Source organism: Salminus brasiliensis, chromosome 13 (assembly GCF_030463535.1).
Source record: "Salminus brasiliensis chromosome 13, fSalBra1.hap2, whole genome shotgun sequence".
NCBI lineage: Eukaryota > Metazoa > Chordata > Actinopteri > Characiformes > Bryconidae > Salminus > Salminus brasiliensis.
Genome location: NC_132890.1, coordinates 5,005,165 through 5,027,664, shown reverse-complemented (window position 1 = coordinate 5,027,664; position 22,500 = coordinate 5,005,165). Strand labels below are relative to the sequence as shown.

The following is a 22,500-nucleotide window of genomic DNA, read 5'->3' as shown; positions in this document are numbered from 1 at the left end:
TGAAGGTCCATGAGCATCAGTGAGCCCTGAGGGTCTCTAATTTACTGGTTTGTCCTTCCTTGGGGCACGTTTGGTAGGTACTAACCACTGTATACTGAGCACACTCCCTCAAGACCTCCCTGATGTTTCGGAGATGTTCCGACCCAGTTGTCTAGCCATCACAATTTGGCCCTTGTCACCACCCTACCTCGTCCCCAACTACCCAACTCATCCCAAAAGTACTGGATGGAGCACCATCTCCACCATTCCATCATTACAATACTCCACAGCTCAGTGCTGGGGGGCTTTATACCCCCCTAGCCCACGCCTGGCACTAGACATGCAGCAGATAGGTTCATGTTTATTTGTGCAGTCCTTTAGAAGATGGTTCATTGTAGCTCCAGAAAGGGTTGCATTGTTGTTCTGAGCATTTCCTCGCATTTCCTTCCACACTGCCCACGGTTGGACACACTGCTGAGGCACCCACACCACCAACTCCCACAATGCACACACACAAACATACACGCAAGCGCATGCCTGTGAACGCTTCTCACTGAGCAGTCTAGCAGGGACAGGTTTTACGCAATCCTCATAAAGCTCCCAGTGCTGCTGCTCAGCCCTGCACCTGTCTGAGTGCATGTCTCAGTCTAGTCCAGTTAACACAACCTTAGGTGGTTCATTAGTGGCCTCAGGTGTTCTGGAAACGAGGGAACCTCTAAAACAGGAGGGCCCAATCCTGGTCCTGGTGATCTACCAACTGGAAACCAATCTAACACACCTGGTCCAGGTAATAAAGGGCCTTCAGGGGCATGCGAATGCTATAGCCAGGTGTGTTGGATCTGAACATTTCTCCAGAGTGGAGAAGTTCTCCAGGACCAGGACTGGGCACCTCGGCTCAACCAAGTATAGAAGCAATGCTATAATTACAAGCTGTTTACAGTGGTGCTCAGCACCCTCACAGGACAATCACATGACTATCATATGCTGGGCACACCCCCTCAAGACCTCCCTGATGTTTCGGAGATGTTCCGACCCAGTCGTCTAGCCATCACAATTTTTGCCCGTCACCACCCTACCTCGTCCCCAACTACCCAACTCATCCCAAAAGTACTGGATGGAGCACCATCTCCATCATTCCATCATTCCAATACTCCACAGCTCAGTGCTGGGGGGCTTTATACCCCCCTAGCCCACGCCTGGCACTAGACATGCAGCAGATAGGTTCATGTTTATTTGTGCAGTCCTTTAGAAGGAGTTCATTATAGCTCCAGAAAGGGGCCGGGACCACTGTTATGATAGAAGAAGCAATGCTATAATTACGAGCTGTTTACAGTGGTGCTCAGCACCGTCACAGGACAATCACATGACTATCATATGCTGAAGAGAGGCTTGCATTTATCTGGAAATGGTAGTGTTACTCAGAAAGCACACACACACACACACACACACACACACACACACACTGACATAGACACACTCACACAAGAACAGACGCACCATAGGCTGCTCCCTGGGCTTTCTTTTCCCCCATCAGCACAGGAGGAAACCTGCCCTGTGGGGGTGTTTTGAGTGTTGGGGAGGTGGGGTGCCACCCGTGAAGACGTCCTGAGGGATGGAGAGAGATAAATAGAGAAAGTGTAGGAGTGGGAAGGTGGGTGGGTGTTAGCGTGGGCGGTTCTCCACCCCCTTTGAACCCAGGGGATCCAGGGCAGGATAACATTGACACCCTTACATAAATATCAAGCAATGTGGCCTGACTGTATCAACACACACACACACACACACACATTGGAGCTTTAGGGTTAGGAGAAGAATGGATCTGTGTGTGATATAACGTTACAGACAATAAAACTTCATTATTCTCCTGCATTCGCGCAGGACAGACAAGACTCTCGTAATCTCCTGAAGGAACGAGGAAGTTTTAATTCTCTTTCATTAAGAGTTTAATCCACAAATACGCCAAGAATCCAACCAGAGATCTTCAGTTACAGCCCGAGAATGTGAACTCTCAGTGTCCTCCTAACCTTTTCACAGCCTGTGTGCAGCATGTATGAGAGTGGCAGTGCAAGCACACACACATATATACTTACACACACACACACACACACATATATATACACACACTTCACATAGTAACATGAAATGCATTCGAGTCTCCCAAAACTCTCTCACACAAAAACTTTACAGGAGAAGGAAAAAACCATCTGAACTTTCAATGAAAGTCAATGTAAAAAGATTTGCTTCCAGGTCATTTTGCAGCATTTCTATTGGTCCATTTATTGTAAAACATTGATACAATGTAAAGAACAACGGCCAGATTAAAAGAATGGCAAAAAGTAAAAAACGACAATAAAGGTGACAAAAGTTTTGGGACGCCTGTTTATTGTTCTTTGTTTCTTTGAAATCAGGGTAATTAACAAGAGTTGATCCTGCTTTTGTTGAAGTGACTGTCTCTACTGTCCAGATATAAACAACTTTCTACTATATTTTAGAGGAGCATTGCTGTGAGAATTTGATTGAATTCAGGAACAAGAGCTTTAGTGAGGACAGGATGTTTGAATATCACCGCCCCAACTCAAGTACTGAATAGAGCACCATCACCATCATTTCAGAGAACACAGTTCTTCCACTGCTCCACAGCTCAATGCTGGGGGGCTTTGTACCCCTCTACTAGCCCACGCCTGGCATTAGGTAGCATGGTGCCAACAGGTTCATGTGTATCTGCACCAGAGAGTTCTGTTATATTGGCAGTACTTCTCTGCAGGGACTAGATCAGCTGTTTGTGTGTGTGTGTGTGTGCATTTGCACATCAGTGTCAGCAATGGGTAAAACTTCAATGATGCTGGGATTTAAAACCCCTGGAGGAGAGAGACCTAAGAGCCTCAACCAAGGAGGGCCCAACAGCGGCAGCTTAGCCAATGTGGGTATTGAACCCACAACCCTGTGATCAAAAAACCCAATGCTCTAATCTTTGAGCTGTCTGTGCATACAAGGGGGTCATAAGGTTTACTAAAGACCCCCTGAATTACCTTTTTAGGGGTTTTTGAAACAAGATTTTATCCAATGGCTCATTTCTTTTGGTCTTTTAAAAATATATATGTGGCTGAAACGATAAGCACAAATAATATTATCACAACATTGATTGTAATACAATATGACACTTTGCATAAGTGGTGGAGATCCACTGTTTGTCTAAAGGCGTCCATATATTTAATTCTATTATAATTAAAGAATTCAGCTACTCAGACAGACTGTTTAGCACCATCATCTTCATAAAAATCATCGCCAGTCACGGCCGTCAAGTGTCGGCTGGAGGGACATAATGCCTTCTGCATCTTTGCAAGAACCACACTGTGATGGCTAGATAAAGACATAGTTAGTACCTACCCTGGTGGTCAGCATGAAGGCCCACCTCACAACTCTCAGGACTTAAAGCATCCGCTTCTAACGTCTAAAGCTGTCCAGAAACCACAGGGCACCTTCGGCGGTCTTGTGGAGCTCATGCTTCGACGGGTCAGATCTGTTGTGGTGGCCTGAGGGGACGTCACACAATTGTAGGCAGTGGTTTTAATGTTTTGGCTGATTTGATTTGATTAGTTAGTGTAGTCTGCTTGCTGTCTGCTTGAGCACACGGGCGTCAGGTGCTGTGACCTGTTACTCGCTAAATCATCATTAAAGTGAAGAAACGGCCTCCAGGTCAGAGCAAATGGAAGCACACGTGAGACCAGTTCCTCGGAGAGGGCCGCGGGGTTACAGTCTGCGTGGAAATGCGGAATCGTTTGGAAGTGGGCAGGAAGCGCAAACAACACGGGAGGATTCGTTAGAATTTCTTGTTAGAGACAACAATAAGGAGGCTTTTTTTCCCTGCATCCACCATTTCCCTATTCACACAAGCAAACACACACACACACACACTGGGCCTGCAGTGCAGGGAGGGCAGGATGTATGTAGGGTAGAAGAGTTTATTTTTATCAGTCTCAGATGGGAATACTCCTCTGCCTCCATCTGCCCTCTCCTTCTCTCTCTGATGTTTTCCATAACAATAGCAGAGAGAGAGAGAATGAGAGTGAGTGAGCGAGAGAGAGAGCGAGAGAGAGAGAGAGAGCGAGAGAGAGAGAGAGAGAGAAAACGTTCTTCTATTCTTAAAAATGAAGGTGCTTTAAGCGGTTCTTTGAGTGATGCCACAGAAGAACCACTTTGGGTTCCATTAAGATGCTTTTAAAGGTTCTTTATGGAACCTTCACTTAGTTTTAAAGGTTCTTTATGGAACTTTCACTTGGTTTTAAAGGTTCTTTATGGAACCCTTCACTTAGTTTTAAAGGGTCTTTATGGAACCTTCACTTAGTTTTAAAGGTTCTTTATGGAACTTTCACTTGGTTTTAAAGGTTCTTTATGGAACCCTTCACTTAGTTTTAAAGGGTCTTTATGGAACCTTCACTTGGTTTTAAAGGTTCTTTATGGAACCTTCACTTGGTTTTAAAGGTTCTTTACAGAACCTTTACTTGGTCTAAAAAGGTTCTTAATGGAACCTTCACTTGGTTTTAAAGGTTCTTTATGGAACCTTTGCTTAGTTTTAAATGTTCCCTATGGAACCTTCATTTGGTTTTAAATGTTTCTTACTGAATCCTATCTTGGTGTTAAAGGTTGTTTTTTGAACCTTCATTTGGTTTGAAAGGTTCTTAATGAAACCTTCACCTTCACATCTATCTGACGTAGAGGACTTTTAGGACGTTAGGACTTTTCAAGAACTAATTTAGGAAAATTTCTGGGAACATATTAATTAATGAGGCCTGTGGTTCTTTATGGAACCAAAAGTGGTTCTTCCATGACATTCCTCAAAGAACCATTTGTAGCACCTTTATTTTTAAGAATGTGAACATGATTCCATGAAAATAATGTATTATGTGTTTTCAACTGGTATCGCCAACAGGTCTAACCTGGGACAGTGCTAACAGGTCTAACCTGGGACAGTGCCAACAGGTCTAACCTTTGACAGTGCCAACAGGTCTAACCTTTGACAGTGCTAACGGGTCTAACCTGGGACAGTGCTAACGGGGCTAGCCTGGGACAGTGCTAACAGGTCTAACCTGGGACAGTGTAAAAACAAGTCTAACCTGGGACAGTGCTAACCTGGGACAGTGCTAACGGTGCTAACCTGGGACAGTGCTAACAGTGCTAACCTGGGACAGTGTAAAAACAGGTCTAACCTGGGACAGTGCTAACCTGGGACAGTGCTAACAGTGCTAACCTGGGACAGTGCTAACAGGGCTAACCTGGGACAGTGCTAACCTGGGACAGTGCTAACCTGGGATAGTGCTATAACAAGGCTAACCTGGGACAGTGCTAACCTGGGACAGTGCTAACCTGGGATAGTGCTATAACAAGGCTAACCTGGGACAGTGCTAACCTGTGACAGTGCTAACAGTGCTAACCTGGGACAGTGTAAAAACAGGTCTAACCCTGGACAGTGTAAAAACAGATCTAACCTGGGACAGTGCTAACAGGGCTAACCTGGAACAGTGCTAACCTGGGGCAGTGCTAACCTGGGGCAGTGCTAACAGTGCTCTGATATCCGTCTTCCGAAGTGCAATGAAACGCAGCATTTATTCCGGAGACTTAGTCCCTCCTGTATGCACAGCGCAATAGGCTCCCTCAGCCAGCCTGGAGCTTCCTTCTGCTCCTCTCTCCTCAGAGAACAGAGAAAGCCCCCTCCCTCAGTTAGTTCCCAATCTGCCACAAACTCACAAATGCTGCCATGCTGAGACAGTTGTGGAAAGTCTCTGTCATAGCACAACAGGAGCCTGAACATGTCATTAGCCTAGTTTTCCTGTCTCACTTAACAGCACTTTTTGTGTTCCAGATTTTTCAGAGACTAGAGAGTAACATTTTTTTTTTAAATGGGATAAAGTTAGATTTCATACAGTTCAGTTCAGATTTCAGACATTCGTTAACAGAAATGTAATTAATGTACAGTAGCTCCTTCCTGAAACCCAAGGATGCTCAGTATAGGTAGTGGTGGCTAAAGTGCTGGGAGGTTACTCTCAAGGCCGTGGGTTCGATACCCAGGTCCACCAGGCTGATACTGCTGAGCCCTTGAGGAAGGAAGGTTCTGACCACCCAGCTGAGAAATCCACCTCAAGACCGGCTTTTACTGGTAGCTCGGACGGTCTAAGCCTCATCTTTGATGGTCAAGGTGTTTGACAAGCTGGTCATCAAGTGAAAAGCAAGCCCTATGCTGGTAGGACAGCTGATTAATGCTGGACAGATTGGTCATGCTGGTCAACCAGCCTGTTCTTACTGCCAAAGTTGGTCGACCAGCTTGGTCAACCAGTATGATCAGCAAGACCAAATTAGCAACACCAGGTTGGTCAACCAGCATTACAGATTGGTCGACCAAAACTGGCAGTAAGACCAAACATGGTTTACTGGTCATGCTGGTCAAACAGCTTGGTCTTACTGGTCATGCTGGTTGACCAGCTTGGTCTTACTGCCAGTGTTGGTCGACAAGCTTGGTCAACCTAAATGACCAGCAAGACTAAGCTGGTCATGCTGATTGACCAACCTGGTTTAACTAATTTGGTCCTGCTGGTCATTCAGGTTGACCAAGCTGGTCATGCTAGTTGACCAGCTTGGTCATGCTGGTTTTGCTGCTTGACCAGCCTGGTCTTACTGCTTATGCTTGGTCTTGCTGGTCAACCAGTTGGTCATGCTGTTAAGTGACCAACATGATCAAGCTGGTTTACCAACCTGGTCTTAGAGGTTGACCAACTTGGTCTTACTGGTCATGCTGGTTGACCAATCTGATCTTACTGGTCAAGCGTGGTCAAGCTTGTCCATACTGGTTGTTTAGCTTGGACAGGTTGATCATGCTTGTAGTCCATCTAAACCATCATCCTCAAACAAAAACATACCCCAGCACGCTGGTCAAGAGCTAGGCTGGTCAACCAGCTTAACCAGCTTCTTTTCAGTAGGCCAGTCTGCCCCAAGGGTGCTGTAGCATGGCTTACTGGGGATTGGTCTGCAGGTCTGACCATCAGTCATAACAGCTAGCTTGAGCTCCGTTATTCCAAAAGACTTATCCTCCTGTACTGGTTATGTGTGAAGTTGTGAAGTGTGTGTGTGTGTGTGGGGGGGGGTGTGTGTAGGGGGGGGGGGTGAGAACCTATGCACATGTGTATGTTCTTGCTTTTAATATGTTACCTGTATTTGTTGTCATGACAACGCCAGGATGGCGTGACAGGCCTTTACAAAGCGACAAACTCACGCATGGATAACACCAGCTTTATCTCACCTTCATTACCTGCACCATTGTTCATTTATCAGCGCTCCGAAATCTGTGGGCAGGAGCTGCTTCGCCGGAACCCGTGTGGGTCAGAAACACTGCTGCATCAGCTTCACCCTCACGTGCCACGATGACGAATGAGCTTTAGTTTGGGTTTGGTAAGCTTAACTGCATTAGATCGACACAAAGAAACACAAGCACACACACACACACACACACACATACAAACAGACAAAGGAGGGTCCTACTGTAATGCCGTGCTCTGTAACCCTGCATGTTTCGGTTGACGACTCGCTGTGTTGTTGTGAGAGCTTGGCAACGCTGGGACTTCACAGAACACACTGAACAAAAATAAACACTGAGATTTGCCATCAGATGTTGCTATGGAGGTACAGGGTGCTGAAAGAAGTTTATGGAGTAAACTCAACAGACACAAACACACATGACGTACATATTCAGGCATGGATACACACCTTTGCGTACATATTGCAGTGTGTCGTGACCAGCAGTGTTAGCATGTGGCTGTAGTTGGAGAGGGAGGTGTTTCACAAGCCAGTCTTAGCCCTGCCTTTTCCCCCTTCTCTGGTTTAACATGTGCAGTACCAGTCAAAAGTTTGGACACACCTGGTTGAATGTGTGCTGATCTTCCCTCTAAAAACATGATACACATATTTTACTACACTATATCGTGTTAAAAAAAAAAAGAGACACCGGGGACACACGGATATCCACCGTAGTTAGGATGTCGTAACTGGGGGTGGGGTATCAAGGCCTACAAGTTGTAGGACCGTGGCAGTGTGTGAGCTTATTTAGCGAGAGCAAAGCCTCACACAACTTAGGCCTACCTAACACCCCTAGCCACCTCACCTAACTAGGGTGGATACCCAATGTGCCCCCGGTGTCCTCTTTTTTGGATCGGATGTTTTTTTACACACATTCAACCGGGTGTCTCCAAACTTTTGACTGGCAAAGAGGAAATACATGGTTTTGGTCACTGTGAGAGGATGTGCGGACACCTATGTATCCAATCACACCCTTTACACACACTCACACACACACACATATATACATATACACACAAAAGCAGGTCTGAGTGTGTGTGTGTGTGTGTGTGTGTGTGTGTTAAGGAGTTCATACGAGTTCGAGTGAAGCTCTCCATGGCATGAGAGCATTATGTAAGCAAACACTTGAAAACACAATGAGACTCCAGCAACAGTCATACATTTATTGATTGAGACATCACACACACACACACACACACACACACACACACACAGTCCTCTCTTGCACACTCACTGTCTCCTTATATAAGAAGAGGCAAAGTCATTTACAGGCCGGCACTTACAGTAGCAGCCCAGCAGCTCACACACACCACTGCATCTCAGTCTCAGCAGTCTGTAGGACCTGGTGCTGGAGCTTACGGTCAGTTCCTGCTTCTGGGTAAATCCGGTGTACAGTGGGCCGCGTCCCTCGGCCATGCTGTCGTGGTCATTCTCATGCAGTGTAATGTCAAGAGTGTGTAGCTGAACCGTGAACAGTGTGTGTACACATGCTGTCTGTGCGCACTGAGGTGCTGGTGAGATGAATTCCTGGTGTGTAAGGTGAGCTGGAGGGTCTCTCTGGTGCTGGAAAGAGTTCTCAGTGTGTTTGTGGTCGTTTTTCACAGTGAGTGAGTGTCTCACTCACTCTGTCCCTATCTCTCTCGCTTTCTCTGTTGATTTCCATTTCTCCCTTTCTTTCTGTCCATTTGATCATGGCTGTGGGTATCAGCCCCCCATTTCCCCACTTTCTCCACTTCTTCACCTTCTCTGGTGCTGACGTAAGAGCCATCCTGAGCCTTTGGTGTATTTTTGGTCATTATAACATGTAGATAGGCCGACACTGCAGTGTCACATACAGTTTTCACAGTATGTGAGTATCCCTCTCTCTCTCTCTCTCTCTCTCTCTCTCTCTCTCTCTCTCTCTCTCTCTCTCCCCTCCTTTTCTCCCTTTGATCATGGCTGTGAGTATATGACCATCCATTCCAGCTGCTGGAGTGTTTGGTGTGTTTTTGGTCATTATTAGAAGTAGAAAGGCCGGCACAGTGAGTCTCACTCTCTCTCTCTCTCTCTCTCTCTCTCTCTCTCTCTCTCTCTCTCTCTCTCTCTCTCCCCCCCCCCTCTCCCCTTATCCATATCTTCCTTTCTCTCCATTTGAACATGGCTGTGGGTATCTGACCACCTATTGCCCCACGTTCTCCACTCTTACAGCTTCTTCTGTGTGTTTATGGTGATTATAAGTAGTAAATATACCTATACATGAGTCTATCTCTCTCTCTCTCTCTCCATCTTTTAAATTTCTTCTTTTCTCTCCATTTGAACATGGCTGTGGGTATCTGACCATCTCTTGCACCACTTTCTAAACTTCTCCAGCTTCTCCTGTGTGTTTTTGACCATTATTAGAAGTAGATAGGCCTATGCTGCAGTTTTCACAGTGAGTGAGTGTCTCTCTGTCTTTCTCTCTCTCTCCATCTCTTCCATTTCTTCTTTTCTCTCCATTTGAACGTGACTGTGGGTGTCTGATCACCTATTGCCCCACTTTCTCCACTTTCTCCACTTCTCGCTTTTATTCCAATTCATTTCAGAGCATTTCTATTGGCCAGTTCATCTTTAAGTTTTAACACAATGATATAAAAAAATAGCAAAAGTAGCATTTGCCAGATTCACATTATATCAAAAAGTGACAATTATATCAGCTGAACTGGAGATATAAGGTTTCTGCATGAGCCGTATGAGTGTTTAAAAAGGTAGTAGATCCCACTGTTATAAAGGGGGTTGTGTTGGTCCTGGCTGCTGCTTCTACTCGATAACCCCAGCTGAAGTGTGAATGAGTGAGGGGTGTATGAGGAGGGAGCTGTGGTATGTTAAGAGCAGGTTTCCATGCACAGCCCAGTTGAGCTTCAACATGTCTCACACACATGCCCACTCACTCACACACAGGCTGTAATAACAGGCTGAGGTGTCCAATGCGTTCGCTCCGCACTAATGTTGCTCTGGGGTGCAGTTTTTAAGGCTGCTGGTGTGGGCTCAGGGGAAAATCTCATTTTCCTTAAGGCCACGGGCTGTAATTAGAGCCCTCGCTCTCTCACCCCTGCCACCTCTGCTGCTCCGGCTCGTACACCCTGGCCCATCCCAGGCTCGGCCTCAGCCTTCTAGCGTTCTGGCTCTCTGGCTCCCACTGCAGATTACAAATACTGGCCTATGCCTGCTAATATGTTGAGGATTATTTGTAACTGATATGCGAAACTGAACATGTTAAAGCTCTGTAGGCTTTTCCCCCTTGCTAACTCAGTATGACAGGGAATTCTGTACCATTCCCAGTGGCTCGGAATGTATACTAATAGATCCAATTCCAAAAAACCTGAAGCAGTCATGACACAGAGAGCTGGGTGCTATGAGCCGGACAGCAGGAGTGCAGGTAAAGGGGGGGATGTGTTGCTTGCCTGGCCTCGGTTTTATCGCACTGCTCAAGGTGTTGTTTGAGTGTGTGTGTGTGTGTGTGTGTGTGTATGTGTGTGTGTGTGTGGGCTTGTGTCTTGGTGTTTCAGAAGGTCAAACCCAGAAGAATTCAGATAACTGGGAAAATTCTGAGATTTTGTTGGCATTTTCAGATGAACCAATACAGAGGATGATTTTGGGAGGATAAAAATGTATTAAATTAATTTTTATATAAGAAAAATATATAAAATTAGTCAATTTAGTTAAATAATTTCATTATGCACTGCAGTAGTTTTAGTTAGAGGTGGAAAATATGAGCGTATATTCATCATTATGATGATAAATGCTGTTATTATGATAACCAGTATACTTTACAGATCATATCATGGAAATCACCAGTAAAGAACAACGATCAACTGCATGTTTTATTACCTATAGTACAGTTATGCAAAAGTTTGGGCACCCCTGTTTAAATGTGACACATTTAATTGAATTTCTAAATGAAAATATGAACAAATCTTGGACAAAAGTATTGGGACACCTGCTCATTCATAGTTTCTTCTGAAATTAAGGGTGTTAAAAAGAGTTGGTCCTGCTTTTGTTGGAGTAACGGTCTCTACTGTCCAGGAAAGAAGGCTTTCTACTAGATTTTGGAGAAGCATTGCTGTGATGATTTGATTGCATTCAGCGACATTCATGCCCAACTCATTCCGAAAGTCCTGGATGGAGCACCAACCATCATTCCCGAGAACACAGTTCTTCCACTGCTCCACAGCTCAATGCTGGGGGGGTTTATACCCCTCTAGCCCATGCCTGGCATTCGGCAGCATGGTGCCAATAGGTTAATGCTTACCAGGCTTACTAGGCTGGTCGAACGGACCGTAGCAGAACACGTCTTTTACTGTGTTCCTGAGAGCAAATATTGTACATAGTCCCACTGTTATTCCAGCTATTCTCGTCCCTGGATATTACTTTTGCTCACTGTTCCATGCTGTGGTTGTATGGCCTGTTCTGGGGGGGTTCTAAAGTTCAGGTCAGGCTTGGCAGACACACCGGCCTGGCCACAGCCCTAACCTAACCCGGCACCTTCATCCCGCCGGCCACACAGCTCAGCTCCACTCTCTGCTCCATGGAGCATGAATGACGCCAGGAGCACCAAAGACAAGCAAATATCACTCTCCCTGTATGTGTATGTGTGTGTGTGTGAGAGAGAGAGAGAGAGTCTGCGAGCGAGAGAACCCAGTCAGTGATCTCAGCTTTATTACGGCCAAAACCACACTCGCGCGTCACACTCACTCGGTGGTAGAGAAAGCGGACGAGCCACCCTGCAGAACTGCAGCATGAATGAGCCAAAGCCCCAATCCGCCGCGTCTCCTGCTGCCCTGTAACAGCCTACTCAGCTCAACACTGCGGGCTTTACTGTACATGAGGTCGGAAAATATCTCTCAGACGTTCTACAGATATGAGCAAAAACCCTTATAACTTCATCACATGGTGATGAGAGTGGAGCAAGATCAGCGGGATTTGGTTGAACTGTTTTCTTAGAGCCCCTGCATGTGTGTGTGTGTGTGTGTGTGTGTGACTGGTCATTATCTCCTGCTGTTCTGCTGTAGAACGCTGTCGTTTTTGGAACTGCTGGAACAGTCTCCTCTCTTTCCAACAGAAATGCTGGAGTCCAACAACTTGCTTACTTTCAACGGACTGGCCAACAGCTCTGCCTACCACACTTTTCTGCTGGATGAGGAGAAGGGCCGGCTCTTTGTAGGAGCCAAGGATCACGTACTGGCCTTCAACCTCATTGACATCAACATGGACCAACAGTTGGTAAGAGCTGCAGGAGTTCCCTTCTTCTACAGTGTTTGAGTGTTTGTCATTAAGCTACCGACAGACTCGAAATACAGTCAAAAGTTTGGACACCCCTCTCATCCACCAATCAGAGGAGGGTCTGGCCTTCTAATTCTCCAGCTCAGAGTTCTACCATGTTGTCACAGGCAAGGCAGGCAGGGTCTGAACTCAACCACCCCCCCAAAAACATTGGCTTCTACTGAAGACCCACATATTTACCACACATACAGTACAAGTCAAAAGTTTGGACACACTGGTTGAATGTGTGATCGATCATCATCCAAATAAACATTGGACACTTTTGTTTCCATGAAAGAGGACACTGGGGATACTGGTGTCCATTATAGTTACAATGTCCTTGGTAGAAACTAGTGTCAGACCAGGAGTTCAGACCTTGCCATCAGCCTATGAAAATATTGGGGAGAATTTTGAACTGGCATATTAGAAGGCCAGACCCTCCTCTGATTAGCGGAGCTAGGATTGAGAGATATGCCTGATTTGAGGGGAAGTGACGGGGTAGTGGAGCGCCACCTAGTGTCACCTAGTGTCACTTATTGTCACACTGGGACACCTGTTAGATAAAAAAAAAAAGAAATTGCTGTAAAGATTTGATGAATGGCACTTAGCATTTAGTGAGGTCAGGATGTTGGATGATGATCACCACCCCACCTCCCAAATCATCCCCACATCCAACTCATCACAAAAGTATTAGATGGAGCACCATTCTTCATTCATTAAGCAGCATGGTGCCAATATGCTCATGCTTATCTGCTTCAGTGAGTCCTATTCTATTGGCAGTACAGTACTTCTCTACAGGGACTAGACGAGCTGTGTGTGTATCTGCACGTGTGTCAGCATGTAACCTAAAATAGCTGAATGCATTCATTAGAAAGGGTGTCCACAAACATTTGAGCATATGGTATATTTCCTGTTCTACCTCTAAACTCAGACATTAACAGAAATACAGAGCCTCTCACCCTCCACACACTCTGGTAGACATCGCTTAACGGGTAGCAGAGACTGTCTTGCTCAGTTAAGCAGGATCGGCCCTTTGGAGCAGGTAGAATGAGAAGCAGGGCTGTAATTGGGGAAATTATAGAGCCTATAGCTGTGTGTAATGTGTATTTAGTACTTAGGCCTTGGACAAAAGGTAGTGAGTGGAATCTGTGGTGCACACAAGCACACACACACACACACACACAAGCGCACACACACTCTCTATACACACACTCTCAGCACCAGGGGAATCTGTTTCCAGTGGAAAGTGAGCATGAATATTTCAGCTTGAAGCTGTCATGCTGATCACACGCGCGCATGGCTGACAGCCGTCCTCCGCTCACCTGGATAAATAATGAAAAATAAACGCAACAAAGTGCAGACAAATCGCACCGCAGGTCTCCCCGATGACCTGAACTACAGCACACGCCGAGGCTCTGAGAGGCGTAGTGGTGCGATCAGCAGAGACACAGGACGGCATAAAAGCATTGTTTAATGAAGGCACTGACCACCTTGGTCAGCTTTTGTTTAAAACATAAAGTAAAATACAGGACCGGTCAAAACTTTGGTCACACCTGGTTTAAAAAAACACCCCCAAAAAAACAACATTTGACCTAAATGCTAGGGGGACCATATTTTCCAGGGACTCTAGGTAGGCCTAAAGCTGTAGGCTGACCTGAGAGGAGGTGATCTGGTCATATTTGGCTATTAAGGCTATTTATTGGTTATTGGTGAGGAAATGTGTGTGTATTAATGTCCTTTACAGGTACATTAAAAGGTATTTCCAGCCTCACACACACACACACACACATACCTTAGGCCTACTTAACCCCCCCTCAGCCATCACAGCCTAACTACGATGGATAGCCGTGCACATTTGCCCGATAGCACATATTCAACCGGGTGTGTCCAAACTTTTGACTGGTACTGCAGCCATTAACATACATAATTTTAACATATTACATTTTCATTTTGCTCCCTTTACATGTTCTTTACACTAATTTAACTTTAATTTAACTAGTTTAACTGAGCACATCCAGCCCTGGCTGAGGGCGTCCAGGAGAAACCTGGGACCAAGCTTTGCTCCTCAAGCTAGTGGAAACTACAGCTGAGGAGAATAGTGTTAGCATCTGAGGCCAAGCTGAAAAACAAAAAAACGAGTCTGATATGTACGAGATATGACGCTGCCAGCAAAACTGGAGCTTTCACCATCAGATTTTAAAAAATGCCACGTCAGGCATAACCGCAGCTGGTGCTACGATACTTCAGCGACTTTCAGCTGCCCTCCAAGCTTCTCCAGCTCGGCCGTTCTTGGCACACTTTTTGAAAGCGGCTCTTCGGGACGTTTTTTCTGCACACGTGCACTGAATTTGCTGTGGTCAAGTCAAATTCATCCGAATGGCTCATTTTTACAACCTGAAGTGCAGTACCAGTCAAAAGTTTGGACACACCTGGTTTAATGTGTGCAGATTATCATGTAAAAAAAAAAAACAATACAAACAAACATGTGATCCAGAAGCTATGGGGGGAGCATTTATTTATTATTTTTTTTTTTTTTTAAAGAGGACACTGGGGACACACGAGTATCTACTGTAGTTAGGGTGTCGTGGCTGGAGGGTGGGGTTTCAAGCAGGCATAACTTGTCGGACCATGGCAGTGTGTGTGTGTGTGTGTGAGGGTAGAAATAACTCTCAAACCCTGCAGCTACAGTTATTGTTAATGTGTATTAATACACACAGGTAGCCTTAATAGCCAACATGACCCAATCATCTCATCTCAGTTCAGCGTAAAACTTAGGCTTGCTTGAAACACTCCCTAGCCAGGACGTCCTAAGTACGGTGGTACTTAAGGTACCCTTGTCCCCCAGTACTTTTTTTTTTTTTTTTTTTTTTTGGAGACAAAAATATGAACCTTCTAACATCTGGAGTGGGACCTAACTGTGGTATAACTATAAACAATACTAGCCTCCCATGTTATTAGTGTTTATTATTATTAGTGTAATAATTAATATTAGTGTTATTAGTGTTTATTATTATTTATACGGTGGTACTCAAGGTACCCTTGTCCCCTAGTACCTTTTTTCTTTTTTATGGTCCCCCTAGCATCTGGAGTGGGACCTAACTGTGTTATACTCATAAACAATACTAGCCTCCCATGTATATTAGTGTTTATTATTATTATTATTATTATTATTATTGTTAGTATTATTATTATTATTCATACTGTAGTACTTAAGGTACCCTTGTCCCCCAGTACCTTTTTTCTATAAAAATATGGTCCCCCTGGTTTATTATCATTTGTGTAATAATTAATATTAGTGTTATTAGTGTTTATTATTATTAGTGTTTTACTGAGCAAATAAACACTTACTGCCCATATGAGCAGGTGCAAAGTACGGAAGGTGCCTAAGTGTAAATATTGTAAACATGAAGACTTGGAAATGTAAAAATCCCGCTAACAGAACACGCCTGCTAACGCTGTCCTCGCTCGCTGTCTTTTCTGTCCCCCTGTCTTCGTCTCAATTCCCCGTGTCAGCCAGCAGACAGGATGTACAGCACATACAGGCCACTGAAATATGCATGACGGCCTGTTCTTGTTTCTGGGTGGAGTTCTGTCACACACACACACTCACACACACACACTCACACACACACACACATGCCGTTGGGCTTATGTTAAATTCACAGCAAGCGCAATCAACCCTCTTTAAAAGTGGAATGCTGTCCTGAATTCAGCTCTGCTCAACTCTCACTACGCTTTCTGCCTCTGTAGCTCTCACTCTGTCTGACTCACACATATGTGTACACACACACACATACACACACACGCACACACCTGGTGAAAGTTTATGTAGTTTATCTAATCAGGACAAGGTCTCACGCTTTCACAGACAGCCGTGAGGCAGGAAAGGGGTTCGATTACAGTGTGCTGGTCGTTGTTTCTCTACTGGGAGAATTAAACCCCGGCCTGATGGCTCTCGCCGTCGCATGGAAAGCACATTATACTCCCTGCTCAGAAACCTAATGCTCTAAACCTGCAGCGCACTTTACACAGATATGTGGCATTTGTATTATTTACCCCCCCCCCCCCCCACACACACACACACACGGGGGCTTGTGATATTTGTGTATTTTCGACTTGCTCACTTTTTTTGCTCACATATTTGCTCTCTCTCTCTCTCTCTCTCTCTCTCTCTCTCTCTCTCTCTCTCTGTATGATAGATATCTTGGCCTCCCTCTACAGCACGGCGGGATGAGTGTAAATGGGCTGGAAAAGATGTTCAGGTGAGCTTACTGATGCTTGAGTGTCTTAGAGGTAGATGAACAGTATTGTATGTTGTGTTGATTTAGTGAATATGGCACACACACACACACACACACACACACACACACACACACAGTTCAATGGTCAGGACCACACAGGACTGACCACCACAGAGAAGGTAGTATTTGGGTGGTGGGTCATTCTCAGCACTGCAGTGGCACTGACTGACATGGTGGTGGTGAGTGTGTTAGTGTGCTAGTAGTGTGTATTGTGCTGGTGGTACAAGTGGAGCAGGTACAGCAGTGCTGCTGGAGTGCTTAAACACCTCAGCATCACTGCTGGACTGAGAACCGTCCTCAAACCAGAAATATCCAGCCAACAGCAGCGTCCTGTGGGCAGCAGCGTCCTGTGGGCAGCAGTGTCTTGTGAGCACTGATGAAGGACTAGAGGATGACCAACACCAACAAACTGTGCAGTAACAGATCAGATAGCTTCTGTCTCTGACTTTATCTTTATCTTCACGTCTAATAATAGAGTGGACAGTGAGTGGACAGACAGACACAGTGTTTAAACACTCCAGCAGCAGCACTGCTGTGTCTGATCCTCTCGTACCACCAGCCCAACACACACTACTGAACACACGCTGAAGCCTCCATCATGTCAGTCAGTGTCACTGCAGTGCTGAGACTGACCCACCACCCATATACTACCTGCTCTGTGGTGGTCAGTCCTGTGGGTTCCTGACCATTGAAGAACAAACATGGTGAAAGGAGGCTAAATAATAAAGCATGCAGAGAAACACATGGATACAGTCTGGATTTATAAAACTACAAAGTGCAAGTTGGTCAGGCCTGAGGTCGGCGATTACCTGCTAGACGATTGTCTGTACTAGTCCAGCCCAGACTGGACCTTCAGCAAGCTCAGCACATCTGTCAGAGAGAGAATAAATAAATCAGTGTTGCATTGTGGGCTAGAGGAGTGTAAACCGTTTCCAGGCGTAGCTGCCACTCCATCGCTCATAAATTCCATCACAGATACCGCCCCAGGCTCTCCACTGGAACACACTGAGCACCAGAGCCATAGCAATGCTCCGTCTGCCCTTTCAGCACCAGCAAGAAACCACAAGCTCAGTCAACTTTCAATAGCCCTCATCTGAATAGCAGTAAAAGGCTTTGTGTGAGGCTTCGATGTAAACATGGTAATGGTGACTAGCCGGGACTTTATGAAAGATGGCTTTTATGTGAAGAGGTGGGTGCCGGTGAAAAGAAAGCGGCTGACTGAAGCTTGGTCCCCTCGTAGAGAGGCGGGACTCGAGCTTGGTACTCCTGAAGTGGAACAATGTCAAGTTTTTGGCCTTTGAAAGCAGCTGAAAGCAGAGAGCAGCTGCCCCACTGAAGGAGAACAACTCAGCTACCACTCCACGACTCGACATGGAGATCAATACGCTGCCCATCGAAAGTCTGGAGACCCTTATCTTTTCACAATGTTTTTGATACAAATGAGCCTGTTTTCTTTGATGGTTTGCAGTAACGTATAATAATAGAATATTAAGTAGAAAGCTGTTTAGACCTTTTTTTGTCTTTTTTTTATGTAAATGTCAAAGCTGAAGAATCAACTGAGACATTTATTATCACCAATAGACAGACGGGGGGGGGGGGTGTTACAGAGAATATGAGCATAATCAGAGTGTGGCTAATGAGTCACTACTATAACAGCCTAGCTAAAAGGAGAGAGCCAGAAGGTAACACAGACATAAGGACACCCTGAAACACTGTCATTCCTTCGTCTCTGCCTCTTTACGACCTACAATGCAAAAAATGTACATACCATATCAAGTGAAATCCTTTAACATGCAGTCTACATATCTTAAATTTAATATTTGTAGTAATATTGTAGGATAAATACATGTAATTAAACTTATTTTATCTAATATAAATATAGATATTTTTTCAATTGGCAGATCATTTTGCCTAATTCAAGAAATAACAGATAATTAAGCTTCTGTCAAGAATTATTGCTTGGAACAAGCAAAGTGCTCTGTTAGCTGAATAAAACACTTTCAATACATAAAATGACTTAAAACAAGTAAAAAATAAAGTAGCAATAAGTTGAAATATCTTTAAAATTTCTTAAAACAATATTTAAGAGATTTCACTGGTTAAGCCTGACTAAGTAGGGGGCTTTATACACCTCTAGCTGACATTTGGTGTTGGGCGTAGGGATCATAATCTCATGCACTAGCTTAAAACCTTTGGAAGATGATGAAGATGACCTGATCACCAAAAGCCATAAACGTCAGACAGATTGGTGTATTATCTTTGCAGACGTTTGGGCTTTGCAGAAGAGATTTGATCTTATATAAATGTTATCAAGATCCCAGACCTTAATTAGCTTGTTAGAGCTATGGCTCCAGGGCCGGCCCAAGCCTTTATGAGGCCCCCCATTCCACCACCTCAGCACCAGATGCTTCATCATTCCATAGGCTACACTGTGTGTGTAATGTACCCACTACCATTAGCATTATCTGCACTTGCCCAACAGTGGCAGCAGCCAACAGCAAGAATGGATTAACCTAGTATTGGTGTACCAGTTTAATACCATTTCATTTTATTATCCAATGCTCTTGGGGGACCCCTGGTGGCGTTGAGGCCCTAAGCGGCTGTGTAATTGGAGTATGCCTTGGGACCGGCTCTGTATGGCTTTTCACAGTGATTGTTAGGAAAGGCTAGGCAATGCAAATTTCAAAGATTTATAAATGCTCCTCCTCAAAGATGACTTTTAATGCCTTGTCCCAACAATCAGCAGCCGTGGGCTCCTCTAAGCAGCTGCCTAGCTCTATGAACATAAAAATAATTCAGTCTCAGTGTAATGTGTTTGTAATTTAATTACAAAATTAGAGTTAACAGGAACAGTGGAGGTCAAGCTTAGGCTGCAAAAGACCTTCCGAAGGATTTAGCTCTGGAGACTCTAGAGTGGTGGTGGACTGTTCTACTGTGCAGTGGTACCTTCACTAAAACAGCCTTTCTTGCAAAATTTAGCATCAGAGGTTTTCAGAATCTGAGGATCTAAACCTCTCCTATGAACTGAAGAGGTTAAAGCAGAACATTTGAGAGGTTGGTGTTGAGTTTGAGAAACAGAGTACTTTTTTGCATGTACAGGAACTAGTGTGTTCTCCTTAGATGAAGAGATTTCCAGACATGGTTCCGTCTGGGAGTCGCGTTTAATCCAGCTATGGTAGCATCACCATGTTCAGTGTGGTCTTGCTTTAGGGAAAGGCTTGGAAAACCAATCTGTGTGTGTGTGTGTGTGTGTGTGTGTGTGTGTGTGTGTGTGTGTCTCAGCACGACTGACTCATCTTTTAGTTGTAATAGTCCTGTGTGTTTGTGTGTTATTCTGTAAAGCTTTTCCACGCGCTGTGACTCAGTTGTATCCACCGTGGTCAGGCTTGTTCAGACACGTGCCTTTAGATCACGGGTAAACACACAACAGACGAGCTGTTACACACTCACACACACACACACACACACACACACACACACATTCACACAGTCGCCACAGGGGATCTCTGGATGCTCACAACAGGATTGCCTCTGTTGATGTTTTATGCCCCCTGCCCAAAAACAGCTCCAGCTGTTGAAACATTCCCTCTTTCTACAGCCATGTGTGTCCTTGTATTGTGCAATTCTACCGCTGTGTACAGTGTGTGTGTGTGTGTGTGTGTAAGCTGGGTGAGAGAATGCAGGGTGTTCATATAGTTTTCCAGTGAATTTGAGTTTATACAAGCAGGAGTCCACTGCCCACAACAACAAACACAAGAATTAAACACACAATTAAAATACACTCTACGGACAAATGTTTGTGGACACCCCTTCTAATGAATGCATTCAGCTACTTTAAGTTGCTCCCTTTGCTGACACAGATACACACACACAGCTTGTCTAGTCTCTGTAAAGAGGTACTGCCAATAGAATAGGACTCTCTGGAGTAGATAAACATGAACCTGTTGGCACCATGCTGTCTAAAGGCAGCCGTGGGCTATAGAGGGGTATAACGCCCCCCAGCATTGAGCTGTGGAGCAGTGGAAGAACTGTGTTCTCTGGAATGACGGATGGTGCTCCATCCATTACTTTTGGTAGGTTGAGTTGAGGAGTTGAGAATAATGAGGTGGGGTGATCATCATCCAACATCCTCACCTCACTAATTCTCTTGTGGCTGAATGCAATCAAATCCTCACAGCAATGCTCCTCCAAAATCTTGCTGAAAGCCATTCTTTTCTGGACAGTAGAGACAGTTACTCCAACACAAGCAGGATCAACTGCCGAAATTCCCTCGATTTCAGCAGAAACAATAGATGAGCAGGTGTCCAAATACTTTTGTCCACATGTGCATACAAACAAAGGGTTAAACAAAGGCCTTTACTCCGTTACTTCAATGAGTACTACATGGGTGACTGTTCCTGTCATGTTCTCTAAATGTGGCCTGCAAGAACCCTGACCTCTCTGATCCCACAATGCACTGCTGCTTCTCCAAATACACAGAGCAAGACCTTCGGATCTTGTGGAAATGTAATGTTTTCTAAAGCATTTCTAAATCTCTCTCTCTCCCTCTCTCTCTCTCTCTCTCTCTCTCTCTCTCCCTGCAGAAGGAGTGCTCTAACTTTATAAAGTTGCTGCAGCCGTTTAATCACACCCACCTGTATGCATGCGGGACTGGAGCCTTCCACCCCACCTGTGCTTACGTGGAGGTGGGCAAGCGACCAGAGGTAAATGTCTTCCTCCAATCAGTCTCTTAAGGTCTTATAGGTCAAGCATTCAAAAGAAATACACACTTCACAGCCATTACACAGCAGTACACACACACTCACACATTAATGAATAGGGCAGTGAGAACACACACTGTGTAATAGGGGGTTAATAGGGGCTTGCTCTAGGGCACCTCACCGTCCTGCAGGTCCCGGCGATTGAACCAGCATTCATCTGGTCCCGAGCCCAGTTTCCGAACCTTAAGCCTCAGCTGCTCCGACTAAAGTGACCAGAGCCGGCTCCAGCTACGGGAGGAATAGGGCCTCTGCCATCTGACCAGATCTAATGGACACATGCATGCTGTGTTTGTGTGTCATATCACACACCTTCTATACAGACAATCATAAGCGTTCATCAGCAAGACTTTGTTTTTTTATTTTAGTTAAAAAAAGCCTGAATTTGACATTTTTAAATCCTTTATTCAGATTTATTAATTATATTAATTATTTATTATTAATATTTATTAATGATAATATTTATTTGTACAGACTTGGAGCTCACTAATCACTAATATTTGTATTATAAGTTGTGATAATGCACAATAACACTTTGTTACCACCCTGTTATGCACATTATTTAGAACTATTTTATAATTTTATTACTTTATTTAGTATTTTAGTCTGTATTTAATGGTGTAGCGACTAAATGTTGCATATTGGCTAATTAAATACTTATTTGCTGCTTTTTAGTCTGTAATTAGTGATGAGTAGAACCTCACTATAGAACATGGCACACTTCTTCATGTATTAGTTATTATACTCCATACACTAACATCAAGTAATAAGCCTGGAACTATCTAGAACCCACATGAATCAAAGTGCTGCCAATTACAAACTAATAATATGTTAATTTAGGT

General features: G+C 44.7%; 1 protein-coding gene across 1 annotated transcript in view; it reads left to right on the top strand.

The window, feature by feature from the left end:
- sema3ab (sema domain, immunoglobulin domain (Ig), short basic domain, secreted, (semaphorin) 3Ab) overlaps nucleotides 1-22,500 on the top strand; it is a 44,011-nt gene that overhangs the window by 3,954 nt on the left and 17,557 nt on the right. Inside the window, exons 2-4 of the mRNA XM_072694495.1 lie at nucleotides 12,401-12,561; nucleotides 16,800-16,862; nucleotides 21,485-21,604. Of these exons, the coding sequence (XP_072550596.1) occupies nucleotides 12,401-12,561; nucleotides 16,800-16,862; nucleotides 21,485-21,604 (344 nt within the window). The remainder of the gene's footprint in view (nucleotides 1-12,400; nucleotides 12,562-16,799; nucleotides 16,863-21,484; nucleotides 21,605-22,500) is intronic.